Source organism: Stigmatopora argus, chromosome 8, assembly GCF_051989625.1.
Source record: "Stigmatopora argus isolate UIUO_Sarg chromosome 8, RoL_Sarg_1.0, whole genome shotgun sequence".
Taxonomy (NCBI): domain Eukaryota; kingdom Metazoa; phylum Chordata; class Actinopteri; order Syngnathiformes; family Syngnathidae; genus Stigmatopora; species Stigmatopora argus.
In genome coordinates, this window is record NC_135394.1 from 8,252,644 (window position 1) to 8,266,971 (window position 14,328).

At 38.2% G+C, this 14,328-nt stretch overlaps 1 protein-coding gene across 4 annotated transcripts in view; it reads right to left on the reverse strand.

The window, feature by feature from the left end:
* The window catches only part of ttll7 (tubulin tyrosine ligase-like family, member 7), a 50,780-nt gene that overhangs the window by 30,207 nt on the left and 6,245 nt on the right, over window positions 1-14,328 (reverse strand). For 3 of the 4 annotated variants that reach the window (XR_013301219.1, XM_077606533.1, XM_077606531.1), the window contains exons 3-9: window positions 13,952-14,083; window positions 12,343-12,464; window positions 10,950-11,017; window positions 9,978-10,136; window positions 7,268-7,484; window positions 5,164-5,328; window positions 3,813-3,971 (exon numbers count right to left, since the gene is read on the reverse strand). Coding sequence is in view for 3 of the 4 variants with exons in the window: in XM_077606533.1 (XP_077462659.1) it covers window positions 3,813-3,971; window positions 5,164-5,328; window positions 7,268-7,484; window positions 9,978-10,136; window positions 10,950-11,017; window positions 12,343-12,464; window positions 13,952-14,083 (1,022 nt within the window). In the remaining variant the exon portion in view is untranslated. Of the gene's footprint in view, window positions 1-3,812; window positions 3,972-5,163; window positions 5,329-7,267; window positions 7,485-9,977; window positions 10,137-10,949; window positions 11,018-12,342; window positions 12,465-13,951; window positions 14,084-14,156; window positions 14,214-14,328 lie in introns of all 4 variants that reach the window. The other variant, XM_077606532.1, reaches the window with a different exon arrangement.

The window sequence follows — 14,328 nt, forward strand, 5'->3', positions numbered from 1 at the left end:
ATTATGCATCAGTTGTTTTTCATTTGCGGTGTGTGTTTGTATGTGTTGGGAGCTGAAAGAGAATACAAAAAATCCTTGTGTGGTTTTCTTTGTGTATGTGAGTATTGCGGCATCTGTTTACACTTGCCATTGCAAATTAGTCCCCACAAACACACACACACACATTTACACTCAAAAGTAAAGGAAGTCTGGATTATGTTGGCTCTGAGGGATGGACAGTTAAACCAAACTCATCTTGAAGCAATCGGGTGTAGCGTACTAAAAAAGAGGAAAGTTGCAGGAAAGAAAGGAGAGAAGGGTTGAGGTATCACCGCCCTTAGGGAAGCAGTCCAGCTGCAGTCTGTCGGTCTGTTGTCGTTATGCCAATTCACACACAACCGAACACAAACACACACTCATACTGAGACACAAACATCCCATGCCACGGTTGACCTAACCATGCCCGCCTCATTAGTTGCCAATCACTCTGCGCAACCCTTCTCGAGCAGCAGGGGGGATAGAAAATGGGAAGGAATGGATGGAGAGATGTAATCACAACTATCAATAATCACACTGCCTGCACTGCAGTGTGTACTGGCATCTCTGGGGTTCTAGTGACTATAATGAGGCTGGACCTCAATCTATTTGTCTTTTGTGGAGGTTCGTGAACACCTTGTGGAACCTTGCAGAAATGATAAATTGCAGCATATCCTGTGTTTATTCACTGTCTAGATAGCGTTTTGCCAGACCCCTCCAAAAATAAATCCCAAACTTCAACAGACAATGTTTCACATAACGGGGCTCATACACGATCATATTTTTTTTTACTCTAAATTTCAAGGTGCCTTTGATTCTCAAATGTCTCTTCAATTCTTGTATGCATGTATGAGTTTGGTGTGAAAGTGCTTCTTTAAGATGAGCTGCAACAGACACTGTGATCTAGGAGCTCTTTGTGACCTTCTGCATCAGCTGTAGAAATGGGCATAAAGTGAGAGTCATTCCGCGCAAACGTTTGCTAGGTTAACCACTACGCTACCAATTTACAGAAAAGCCTCTCAATCTTCCTTTTCAAATGGTGACCTCAATTCAAGGGCTGTAACACCTGACTGTGATTTATTCCCTGTGCAAATGCTTGGCAGGAGTGGTGTGGTTGTAGAAACAAGGAAAATAACACACAATATTGTATTTATTCATTTGCATCTTTTCGAGGCAAACTTTTCCCTAGAAAATACTTTTTAAGTGGTTCCACAGACCTCTCAAACACTTCTGGTTTCTATCTGTCTTAAATTGGAGGATGCGAGAGGAGACATGTTCCTTTTTCAATCATCAACCTTCTACACACACTCAGAAAATGACCTGACTTAAGGGCCAATGCTACCGAAAGGGCTAATATAATTTGACAGCATCTTCTGTTTGATACGATCTAGCTTTCAGGTATCCACCTGGTTTTGAGTTTACACAGATTGAAGTTCCATTTCCTGGCTGCAAGTATGCATGCCTAACAACCAACTTTGACATTTGAAGGACTAAGAGAGAATGACGGTGTCGGGACAGCAGGTTGAGTAAAGCAGCAAGAACGGGCGATATGGATAATTCACAATGACACCAACAGTGAAACCTGAGAGGTAACATCCACAAATTCAAAACAAACCTGTGAAGACTAGATTGTGTTTCAAATCCTGGCATAACTCTTACCATTTTGGAAGGAAAGACAAGTTGAAAATTAAAACTAGTGAAACCCTTGGAAATACATTTAATTAACCTGAAACTGTAGCCACGTAATCTCTCAATAAATTAAATTCAAGCTCGAGGGCTTGCCATAGGGCGCAGTTTGTAGAAAGCCTGTCCTTGCAGCGTGTACTGTCCCTATTGAGTATCAATTCACATCAACAGGCTACAGATATAATGAAGTTATTTTCAGACTTGACAGCCTGTCGAGGAAACGTTTAAGAAAGGCTCTTGATTCCCACAACTGTCCCCTGACTAATCATTTGGAGTTTTGGCAATAAATGACTGTTGCTGTAAATGTTGCATGAAAGAGAAGAGGGTGCATGTGTGAAGGATGTTAATTGATGAACATTATAGAGTGCTGTTCATTGCACAGGGGGGATCATTACTGCTGGAGTGGAACACAGCGTTCAGGACTCTGTACTATATACCTTACATGCACTCACACACACAATGAACAGACTGTCACTACTTGTGCGGATAATTTGTCATGTTATAATACAGATCAATCAGAAATAAACAAGTAACACAGTTAAAGCTAATAAACTCAGACTACAAATTCCTTTTGAAAGAATAATCTCACTGAAAATTCAAATACAATCAAGAACTAGAAGTAATACAGTTAAAGTTAATATTACAGATGTAATATCAGATATTACATCGCTAAATATTCTGGGCAATAAAGCAGTCATGTTTTTAACAACTAGATAATGATTAGTAAATGGCAAGTATTTAAAGAAGAAGACATTGATTGGACTGTGTCGCAATTGTATGCAGATTTAACAGTCACTCATAAAAAATATGCACCACCATAATAGTGTTTCAATATTACTTTTGACATAAAATTAAAATCATAAATAATAAATATACTTAATGCTTACCCTTAAAATATTACGACTTGCAATTAAGACTTAATTCTGTCTATATTCCTGCAGTATTTTTCCAGTCTGGTTTCTGTAGGCAGGCTGCTTGGTACAATCATGTACTCATCTGTACATTAATTAAATTTGTAGATGGTGTGCTGGCGGAGAACCAAACAAAAATACCCCTTGCAGTGACCATACTTTGGTCAATTATGAGAGGGGGGCAAGGGTTGCAAGTAGGCAAGGGTGGGGTTGCTGTCAGTTTAAGTTTAAGGATTTGAGTCTGGCTTTAACTGAATGGTTGACAAGAACATGGTCAGCCAAAAATCCTGGAGTGGATTCTAAAATGAAGCCCTAAAGCAACAGGTAACATTTAAAAGACTGACTGACATGGAATTTGTTTTTTTTGTGATTCTATCCCATACCTTGTGTGAGGGGGTGCACATGCTTGTGTGTAGTGATTTACTGTATGCACAGCAGGTCTTGATTATATTACTTAACATAGAGTTTGCAGTGTATGTGTATGTGAGTGCATGCATGTAATTTTATCTCGGCCTCACCTAAGCTTTCTTTGAGTGTATACACGCACACACACACACATATATATATAAATATATGTATATATATATATATACACACGTATATAAATATATATATATATATATATATATATATATATATATATATATATATATATATATATATATATATATATATATATATATATATATATATATATATATAAATATATATATATATGTGTGTGTGTGTGTATGTTAATATACATTTATATATACACACATATTAGCTACATGGGTTTATCCCAATGTTGTTATGCCCCAGGGACAGAGTGTACAAGCAAATCAGTCTGTTTATGCCTTCTGTCGGTGTGAGGCACCATCGCCCACTCTCTGCTTGATAGAACAGTGCTTCACTTCAGAAGCTGCTGACATTTTGGTAGCGACTGGACAGGTGAGCCACCACAGACAGCAGCTTTTCTCTTTTTGAAACAGACATCATCAAAAAACTGTTTCAAACACAGTGGGGTGACTCCTTTTTACTATCCATCCATTTATATAGTGCTTGTACTCATTTGGTTCCACACAGCTTTGATGAATGTTAGTAATAAGGGTTGATAAATTATAATAACTTGAAATGTCAGTATCTTAAGGAGCTAAAACCATGTTAATTTCTTTCAAAGATGTGAAGGTATCAGATTTAGACAGAAAAGAAAAAACTTACCTCCAGCAACCATGGTTTTAGCTTGCGATCCAAGATTATGTCAAAGCCCAGGACCTCAAAGCAGACACTGTCGCTCCCTGGTGGCTGACCAGGCCTACACATGCGGTACGCATGGAGTACGTGAGGCTCAGCCACTATTAATGTCTTTACGACCAGCTCCTGACAAGACATAAAAAGAGAGACAAACAGGTAGAATGAAAATCCTTCCTCAAAATGAGAATAATATAGGCAACAGAAGAGCTCTGTTGTGTACAGTTGTAACTCATTTGTAGCAAATAGTTATTATTTTAGAATTGAAGACGGAAATCAAGAACTCAGATTTTGTTGTTTTAGACTCACATGCACACATGCACACACCCCCACATACACACACAAATTTTGAATCCACAGACTACCCAGTAAAGACACCTGCTCCCATTACCACCCTTCATGCCTTAAGAGTGCATTTGTATTCTGGTGTGTCATGGCCTAAACATTATCCCATCCTGAGACCATGTTTTGTTAGAAGGTTCAGCGTTGTTTCATATGTTTGTCTCTCACTGGCAAAATTGTCAAAGCTCGATTCAAGCCACATGTTTTTCTATGGGCACCATTGCAAAATTTGACATACAAAGACTTGTGATGGAGTTGAAAGATGTGAATTACATTCATAAACATATTAATGCTACCAAAATACTCTCGAGTTTTCTGTTTGCACTCGTCCCTGAAAGAGTCCAAAAAGCCTGGTATGTGGGTTGTATGCATCAAAGTGTAAATATAAAGATGAAAAGCAAAGGATGGCAGGCATAGGGCAATAAAAGAGTGCAGCTTGAGATAAAATAGCAGGGAGTGCAAGAGCAAGAGCGGTAGAGTACATCTGGCTGAATCAGGGGGTGACAAAGGGTGGTACAGAGATCTGAAGAAACAACATGAAGGTCACTTTTTTTTTCTATTTTCTATTTGTGTACATTACTTTACATTACAAATAAAATAATACTAAAATAAAAACAAATATATTATTGCTTGGGCCTAAATCATTACCAATAAAGAGGCTGTGCAAATATGGTAAAAATAAAAGAATAAAGATTATTAAAGTAAAACAAAAAGTGGAAAGAAACAAAAAGCATTTAGGTGAGCTGGGATGGTATTTCAACCGGGTTTTTCTAGTCGGTTTAAAAAAAAATTAAGCTGACTGTATAGCTTTCATAACACATCTTGCTAAGATTTAGCTGGTCTACTTATTGTGGTACAAGCAGCAGGTGTACAGTACATTCAAGTGTTTAATTCCAGATGTAAGCAAGCATGCGGTGTTTGCATTTGCAGGTTATCTGGTGTGAATGTGTATTTGTGTGTTAGTTGGCTAACCACGTACAGAAACGTCACCCCAGAACTTGGCCACATCGTAGCCATTGGTGCGGAGGAATTCAGTGAACCAGCTGACGGATCTTTTGCTGCCTTTGTCTACTGTCTCATCACGTTCAAAGTTCTCATTGTGTTTGTTGACTGAATAGTTGGTAAGATGCATGTAGAGCTGGTTCTGAGGACAAATAGATTAGCATATGTTAGTAAAATTGTACACAATGTGCAGTCACAATAATGTTAGAGAAAATTGAAAACGGTAGAAGGATAAAAGTGTTTGTAGCTCAGTGAGGCAGGCACACTTTTAACAAAGACTGTCAAAATTATTGGACAGATTGGGACTAATGCCTCCTCATATGTTTCAGGTTATTACGATGAGTCAGTTTTTGGTAGCAAACCAGACTTGATAATTTTGTCCGGGGAGGTCATTTCCTCCTAGGATAGCTTATCTCAAATATTAAATGGATGCCATATTTGACTTGCATTGCACTGATGGGGAATTATAATTCATTTCTGAGTGAAGATTCCCTACCCAGAGATGCACTATACCTTTAAAGAACATAATTGGGATGGGTATGAGAGTTACATTCATCAGCTTAATTATCATGAAGAATCATAAGGATGATGTGGTCTAACTTCAAGGTTATATAAAATGGATTGCAGTTAAGATTGAACACTAGTTACACCACAACATAAACTTACAATCATGCAAAGTTAGTGTCAAAAACTAATTTTCCCCATGGACTGATCAAACCACATAAGCTTCCTGCTTCCTATTCAGACTGTGCCATCAGTGGTCGTGACAGTTTTCAAACTGGATTCCCTTCCTGACTTAGCTCTCCCAATTACCTAGCATAGTAGATATTGGGAGGTTGGATGTAGGTAGACAGTCTAACAACCTCCTTAACTGCATTAAAGTCGGCATTGTGTACGACTATACTATCGACACCCCATAATTGTAATAAACAATACAGGGAACAAATTTTCCACGGCAATGGACAATGTAAAAAAGCACATTAAAAGCTGTTTTACATTTATTTAATTCTTAAAATAAAGAAAAAATCCCCAGAGCTGTTGCAAATAAACAAAGTGCTTGGTTCTAGACTTCTGCGTTTCAAAAGTGCACTAAGAGAGCTGCTACTGTGAGTTCATGCTGTATACAGTAAATAAAACTGAATCTAATGTGTGATAAGAGCAATAGTGCCCTAGAGTTTCCACAGAGCACAGCTGTGATGCATCCCGGAGTGTCTGCCTATTAGAAGCCTTGTTGGACCCCTCTCTTTATAATGTATCCATGTCCTTAGCTACAAGGTAATAACACTGTGACTGCAGCCCACTCTACCTCCTGATGGCTGTCTGGCAGCCACTCTCTATGGAATTGAACATCCATCTTCATGGTCTGCTTGATTCTATCATGTGTCAGAGACTTGTTAAGACAATGTTCACCGTGCATTATGTTTGATAGAAGTATAAGGGGTATGTTTGTGTACCTGCACATTACAAAAGACTTTGCTGCTGCGGAAGCTCAAGGTAAATGGGAAGAGCTCAATATTACAACAAATGTGTGGCACTAAGAAGTCTGCACTTTAGATATTAACAACCTATAAGTGTCTGTGTCTAGTCACATCCGCGGCTTATACAACTGGCAAATTTTCTATTAAACTTCATTACATAGAGTTACACCTACCTTTAGAATTGCGTAGCAAATTTAGTGGCAGATATGTGTTTATACATCATGTTATAGCTAATTATAGTCAATTTAAGCCTCACCTGAACTTCATATTAAACCGAATGTGTATCCATCTATAGCTCATCAAACTGGCCCTCTGCATAGATAATGCTGGACTCTATGAATTTGTAAAAATAACAGCCTCAAACTAAGTCCAATTGCTGTATTTTCCGAACTACAAGTCGCACTTTTTTTCCTAAAGTTTTGGCTGGGTCTGGGACTAATACTCAAAGAAGACAGTTTGGAAATTGGAAATGATTTCAATCTGAATTACTTTTTAAATAAGACTATACTAAGTCAGCCAGTGTTATAAATTGAACGGTATTGGACACTATAGGTTACGTGTGTGTGTGTGTGTGTGTGCTTGTGTGTGAGCAGGTGAACTCACCAGATTGGCTTCAGTGGGTGAATGGTACTTTTCTGTCCCCATGCGTACCAGGCCATCATTGTAAAGGAAAATACGAAGTGGATCACAAGAAGTGACAAGGATGTAGATGCGCAGATCAAATTTGTAGCCCTCCATCAAGAAAGGTTTGTCCAAGTACTCCTGAACAATAAAGTGCTCCTGGGCTGGCAGCTTGTCGCAGTTACGGATAAGTGAGATCCTGGATAGACAGAAGCCTTTATTAATCCTCTGTGGGGGGAAATTGGAGTGTCGTCAGCAGCATAATAAAATATGGCATAGTTAAGATAGAAAGATAATTAGAAAAATGATTGATGGTGGCATAGAAGTGATGATGAACACTGACTGATATTGGCACTGTCTTATACATGTTATATAAAAAAGGAGATAAAACGTATATATACACATTTTACAGCACAGTATTTCATTTCATATTACTGATAGTTAAGCACATAAAGCTCAAATGCAACGTTTAGCTGTGACAGTTTTTTCTTTTTCCTTTTTAGCCCTTATGTTTGTGTTACACTTCTTGTTGAACTAACCAATTAATAAATGTTTTCCAGGTAGGCAAAATGGCCTGTATGAGTATATTTTCTTAATCTTAATGACTATCTGTATACACATTGAAGTTGCCAAAAGTTGTAAAGAGATAGTAAGCATGGTTCCTAAATGTTATTCAAAAGACATCCTTACTGCGGCAGAACCCTGTACAAAAACATGCTTAAAATAAGTACCCTTGCCATGATTTATAGCAAGTTTAAGACTGACTGATGACTTATTTGGCACAGAACTGCAATGAGCCTTCTGCTTCTCTGATTACTCGGCCTTCTAAATAAAAGTCAATGTTTAAAAAAAATACACAGGTAGAACACAAATGCTGGTACTGTGTGAGCATCTGGAGAAGATTTTAATTAGATGAAGAAAACCTCATCAAAGGCCATTTCTACATTTCATCCCTTCTAATTTAATTTGCTGCGGTCTCATGTCACTGGCAATCATGATTTCATATAGTACACAGACAGAGCCAGTTGTTATATGCATTCATTCATATAAGTGAGTGTGCATGGAATGTGGGTGTAGGTGTGGGGAGGGGCATGCGCATGTGCGTCTGCCCATGCCTTGTATATGTATATGAGCTGGTGGTTTGAATGATCCTTGCTAAAAATCCTCCTAGCACCTAACACTAACCCTTAGTTGATTAAAAGTCACGTCCAATCAACAACGTGGAATATGTTCAATGTAGGAGTGCACTGTGGGAATGCAGTCGGGTTAATTTGATGCTTTATTGAATCAAAATCAACATGTGAGAACCAAGGTTTCAAGTTATTATCAAGTTGTAATGTCTTGATTTTTTTTAATACAAACTTATAAATCACACCACATTAAAGTCCGCTCTGACCAAGACTGCAGCGTTAAAAAGCAGCGCTTCACCTGCCCACTTATCAGGACTCTTGAGCAGAACCAAACAGGGACAGGTTGATAGGAGCCTAAGCAATAATGAGAGTGGCCCTATATTGAGGACGGCAACCTGATTGATGACGACAAGGTTAACACTGTTAGTTAGTTAAGGAGGAATAGCTGAAAAGAAGATGGCATGATTGATGAGTCGGGGTGCCACATAATCATAGCCTACTCTCCCTTGCCTATTTAATTCAGCACCGGAGGCTCTCTCTCCTTTTTAAGTTTTGCACGCGCTATGATTTTGTTGCCTTTATAACTTCACACACAAACAATAACTTCATTTCGTGGGGCATGCGCAAAATAAATTACAGGGGAAGATATAACCTAATTTCCTGGTGTGGCATAACATGCAAAAAAAGAGACTAATCTTGTGAGCTTTTTGTTGTTGAATGATTGAGCTAAGATCAGCATCTTTCATATTCCAAATGTATTGCAGTAATTCAGATTTAGCTGCATTTTATTCTTTAATACACAAAATCTTAGTGCAACATTAACTATATGTTATGATCACATTATAAAAGAAATAATTCAATTTTAAAAAATAAAAAAGGGAAAAGAATTGCAGTGAGCGGTGAGCACACTCTGCTATTTGCGCTTCAATATCCCCATCTATTGGTCCCAATAATGAATGCAAGTACTGTAAGTATTATATGCTACACACAAAACCTTAGCACAGAGGTTTGACATCTACTATCCTTTAATTGCTGGGATTCCACATATGAAAAATGCATTCCTTCTGCAGTCTGGCCATTTTATAAGAAACTCTATTGAGTTTCCCCCGAGCACCATCCTGGTCAAAATACCAGTCTGCTTAGTGTGTGCTGATGCTACTTCATAAATGAATCCAATATTCATAATTCACACATCTTCCAGGGATAAGCTGCAGTAACTGCCAGGGACGAGTGTGTGGCTTTTGCATATGGGTGTGTCATCTAGCCATGATAAGATCTGATTTATGGTGATTTTTGACCACAGAGGACAAAGAGACTAACAATGAGATTTAGCACATCCTTTCAGCCCACACGATCAATTCGAGCTTGGCCGTTAGCTATTTCCATGCCAAGATCAAACAACCCTGTGTCTTTTTGTGCTTCTTCTTTCTTTACTTCCCTTTAAAAAATATCTGCAGGTCTTGTCTACCTTTATGTTGAAACATTCTTTTTGTTGCCTCACGGTCTCACAATTGGTGTGTTTTATTATTAGTCTGCAGAACTTATCTTTGGCCTTGACCTACCCGTGGCCCATGGCTCCATTGGCTGGTTTGACAATAAATGTCTTCTGCTTGCGTTTCCTCCGCAGCTCCTTGACATAATTTTGAAACTGTGTGTACTCAGCAGGGAAGATCCAGGTTTTTGGTACAAAGCTGTACTCTTGAGACTGGCACTTGATCATTCTGGAGAGACAAAAAACAATCCTTTTTGTTACAACTGTACCTCAAATGTTGAATACCCCTGGAGCATAAATATTACAAGATTCAGAATGTCGTAAACTTGGTCATGCTTGGCTTGATATACTGGTATGAAGACTAGAATGGTACTGGATACATTGCTAAAGGATGAAAATTATTTTTCCCTTTTCTATTTAAACCACGTGTCAAAGTGGCGGCCCGGGGGCCAAATCTGGCCTGCCGCATCATTTTGTATGGCCCGAGAAAGTAAATCATGAGTGCCAACTTTCTGTTTTAGGATCAAATTAAAATGAAGAGTATAGATGTATTAAATTTCCTGTTTTTCCCGCTTCTAAATCAATAATTGTAATTTTTTAATCATTTTTTTCTGTGTTTTTAGTTCAAAAATCATTTTGTAAAATCTAAAAATATATAAAAAAGCTAAAATAAACATTGTTTTAGATCTATAAAAAATTTATATTCAGGGCTTTTAATCCATTTATTAAAAAAATTCTAAATATATCTAAAATTGTCCGGCCCACATGAAATCAAGTTGACGTTAACGCGGCCCGCGAACCAACCCGAGTCTGACACCCTTGATTTAAACAGTGGCTAAATACCCTTTACTTTTGTTCAGATGTCATATTGCTTCCAAAGAATTTAGAATGACCACATTATTTTTCCTGCATTCTTTCCTGTGAGCACATATTGAATGAATTGGAGGTCAACCAGCTTCTGTGAACCTGCAACGTTCCACAACAATGTTTCCAGTGTATTGCGTTTCGGAAGGGAAAGGTTTGTATCCAGGGAGAAACTTACTTTGACATGTTCCTGGCTAAGCAGTCTTTGCGGCAAATTTCACCCATACCAGGAAAATGGTTAATTCTCTGCAGAGAGACAGACAGGCATTATAACAATGTTAGAGCATTACACTCCGCAATTCCACCCCAACCCTTCTAGAAAATGAGCATATTTGAGGCACCAGCAAAAAGTGAGCTCACAATGTTCTGACATTTATGCCCAATTACGAACTTAAAACAAAAAGGTGATGCTGAGACCTTTTGTAACCCTTAGTATTTAGTTTACAATGTTTTTCAGACCTTAAAGGTTGGGGAGGGAAGAGGCAAGAAAGAAAAAAAAAGATCAATCTCGACTCTGAGGACCAAGGTAATTGGTTCTGCATCGTAAGCTCCAGCAGTGACAGCTGAATGAATTGCTTTTAAATGCACTAAAAGTTGGGATGGAGGATAAGAAAAATCTTTGTGTTTTTTTGTGTGTTCTTTGAGCAAATGAGCCTGAACAGGAACGTTAATTGGGCTCATATGAACTTAAACTTAACAGCAAACTCACATAGTATTTTGCTTGAAGGGGGAAAAGGAGAAGTAAAAAACAAGAATACACAGTGTATAAAAAGGATATGGGATTATTATCCCAACGAGACAGCTGTAATTTAGGCATTTGGAAGAAATTGCTCAATTATGCCAATTCTGCAGCAAGACACAGTTTGCAAGAGGAACTCCAAATCAATTGCTATGGGACTTCAACTTTTTCAGCAAAATGATCAAATTAAAAAACTAAACGGGAGATACAAGTAATAACAATTTAAAGCACGAGTACTGTGGGATGCATCAGATACATAAAAACTGCTGCTGAGTAATATGTTGCAGTTTGTCTCTGAAACTTTTGCTGCACACACAGCATATAGGGGATTGCCTATTTCAGTCAATGGATCGTTAATGGCCCATCTAAACAAATCAAGAATGGTCTGATGCTAGGTTGCCTTAATGGATAAGGGTGGTTTGACTTCGTTAAAATAATTCAACTAAATACTGAAGACTATTTTCCCTTGATTTTCGCCTAGTGAAAACTAAAACAGCCTACATTGCTTAGAATGTGCGTCAGTCTTCAAGTCAAACTTTTTTGTCTCCGATATAAGGAGGGGGTAGATTTTTTTATTTATTGCTCTTTTTGAATTACATCTGGGGTTTCATTTTAAAGTAAAAAAAGAAGTCCCCTTCAAAATTCAACTACAAGCAGTTGTAAGGACAGTTTAATAGCTCTTAATATGTACTGAATGAATAGTATGACAAAAAAAATTGGCACACAATATTTTAAAACTATAAACAACTATAAATCCAAAGTTTTTTCTTCGTTGTCTTTAGCCTAGCCCCATTATGTGCTGAGTTGACAGGATAGCCATGCAGAGTCGTACCTGATAATTCCTGAGCTCAGCAATTTTCTCATGCTGTACAGCTGAATCATTCCAGATGAGATTAGCAGTCTCGTCATCATCTCGCGTCTTCAGAAAGCCCACCTCGTTCATGACAATACGAACTAAATGGAAGACACTTATATTAGAATGGAACAGAAAAGGCAAAGAAAGCATTTGATAATAATTCCATTTCAAGAGCATTTAGGATTATTTGTTCCCAACAAATATGTGCCAAATTGCACCCTACAGTATGAGACATGGGCGGCGAGCCCATTTGGACATTAATCCAGCAACTGTTCATTATTCAGTGAGTAATTAAAGATTCATATGCCCAAACAAAATGATATTTTAATTCATTTTTTTTAAAACCAAGTTAAACCGGATGCCGATTGCCTAAAGTTCCATGATAGCACTTTTAAGGGAAAACGTTTGCGATGTGACTTCATCAATCTATTTACGCTTTTGGATGCCAATTGCGTTTCGATAACTTGAACAGGCGGGATTTACATTGCAGCATTCCTGATCTAACAGTTATCATTAAATTCCACAAGGGCCACGTTATAAACAATATTCTGTCAGCCAGCTCACTGAACAGATGTCTTACCACCACCACTTTGTCGGTATGACCAAACTACAAAAGCATCGTTGATCTTTTTACCTATTCTATTCCAAAAAATCTTCACGTAGGGTAACTGGATAATGGCCCCTCTATTTAGCTTTCAGGGTTACTTTACTCTACCCTCAAAAGGGCCAGTATGAGAGTCTCATCACAGCAAGCAAAATGATTCACAGCTTGATTTTCATCTACATGCTGGATCCGGACAGCCCCTGATTTTTGCTGCACCGCTGCTGACTCCTTAGTTTCAAAGGTTGTAGTTCACCCCTGAGAGCTCTGACGCCACGCAATATAACCAGCATCTTCTGAGTGCTTACTATGCTCTTTCTGCCTGTCTCAAAAAAACACAAACTGCCACGTTAGATTGCTCCAGTAAAGATTTTTCTTTTTGCAAGGGTTGTCTCCACACAGGCAGTTTCACCAGACTGAAACTCAATTAGCTTTAGTTAAAAATGTTAAATGTCACAATTCCAGCAGGCTGAACAGCAGTAGGTAATTTTCAGTGAGTCCACCTTTCACCATTGTACATTCAAATCGGCTGCATTGCCTTGCTTAACATTTTTAGGGCAATTACGTTTTTTTGCCAGTCTTGTTAAGGACTAACTGAATTGATACCAATTAAATGAGTGAAATAATGGATTCCTTCTTGTTGTCCGCCATCAATGCTCGGATAATATGCCGACAGTGGAAAATATCTCTCCACTATTTCTTTACAGCCAGTCATTCAACACACTAAAAATATAAAATCGTAATGAAAATAGATACAAGGGAGATTTCCTTGGCAAGTCATTCTAAGTATGTTTTTGGGGAATGTTTTATATTGTATATCATACCAATAGAAATTACCTTTAAAGAAGACCATTAAAATAGGTTCTCAGTTCACTTTTTAACGAAGGACAAATTTCTAGGCGCAAAGGTACTTCAGTTTTGTCTGAATATTATCACAAAGACTAATGCTTTGACGTTCATACTGTTAGAACTCCATCTACGTACCAATTTCATATTTGGTGCCAGCAACATTGGCGCTGATGATACCCTTCTTCTTTTTGGTGTGCATCTTTCTTTTTCCATGACCCTGGTAGGTGCCTACAGATGGCAAGCTCACGGGGGATGCTCCTCGATCCTCTGGAGGTGGAGACAGCACGAATGAGTGCAAGCCAACATGACATCTCGCAAGGTGCACAACATTGAAAAGCACCTCATTTCAGCAGAAAGCTTTCGAAGCTGTCGAAGAACTTTTGGTATGCGTGTTGCACTATGAGGAGTAGAAATTAGGGTTTAGGAGATGGCAAATGCTTCTATCCAAGTATCGAAGTGTCAAATCAAAGGTTTGGAAATAATTTGGATTTGTTTTAAGAAGCATGGAAAGC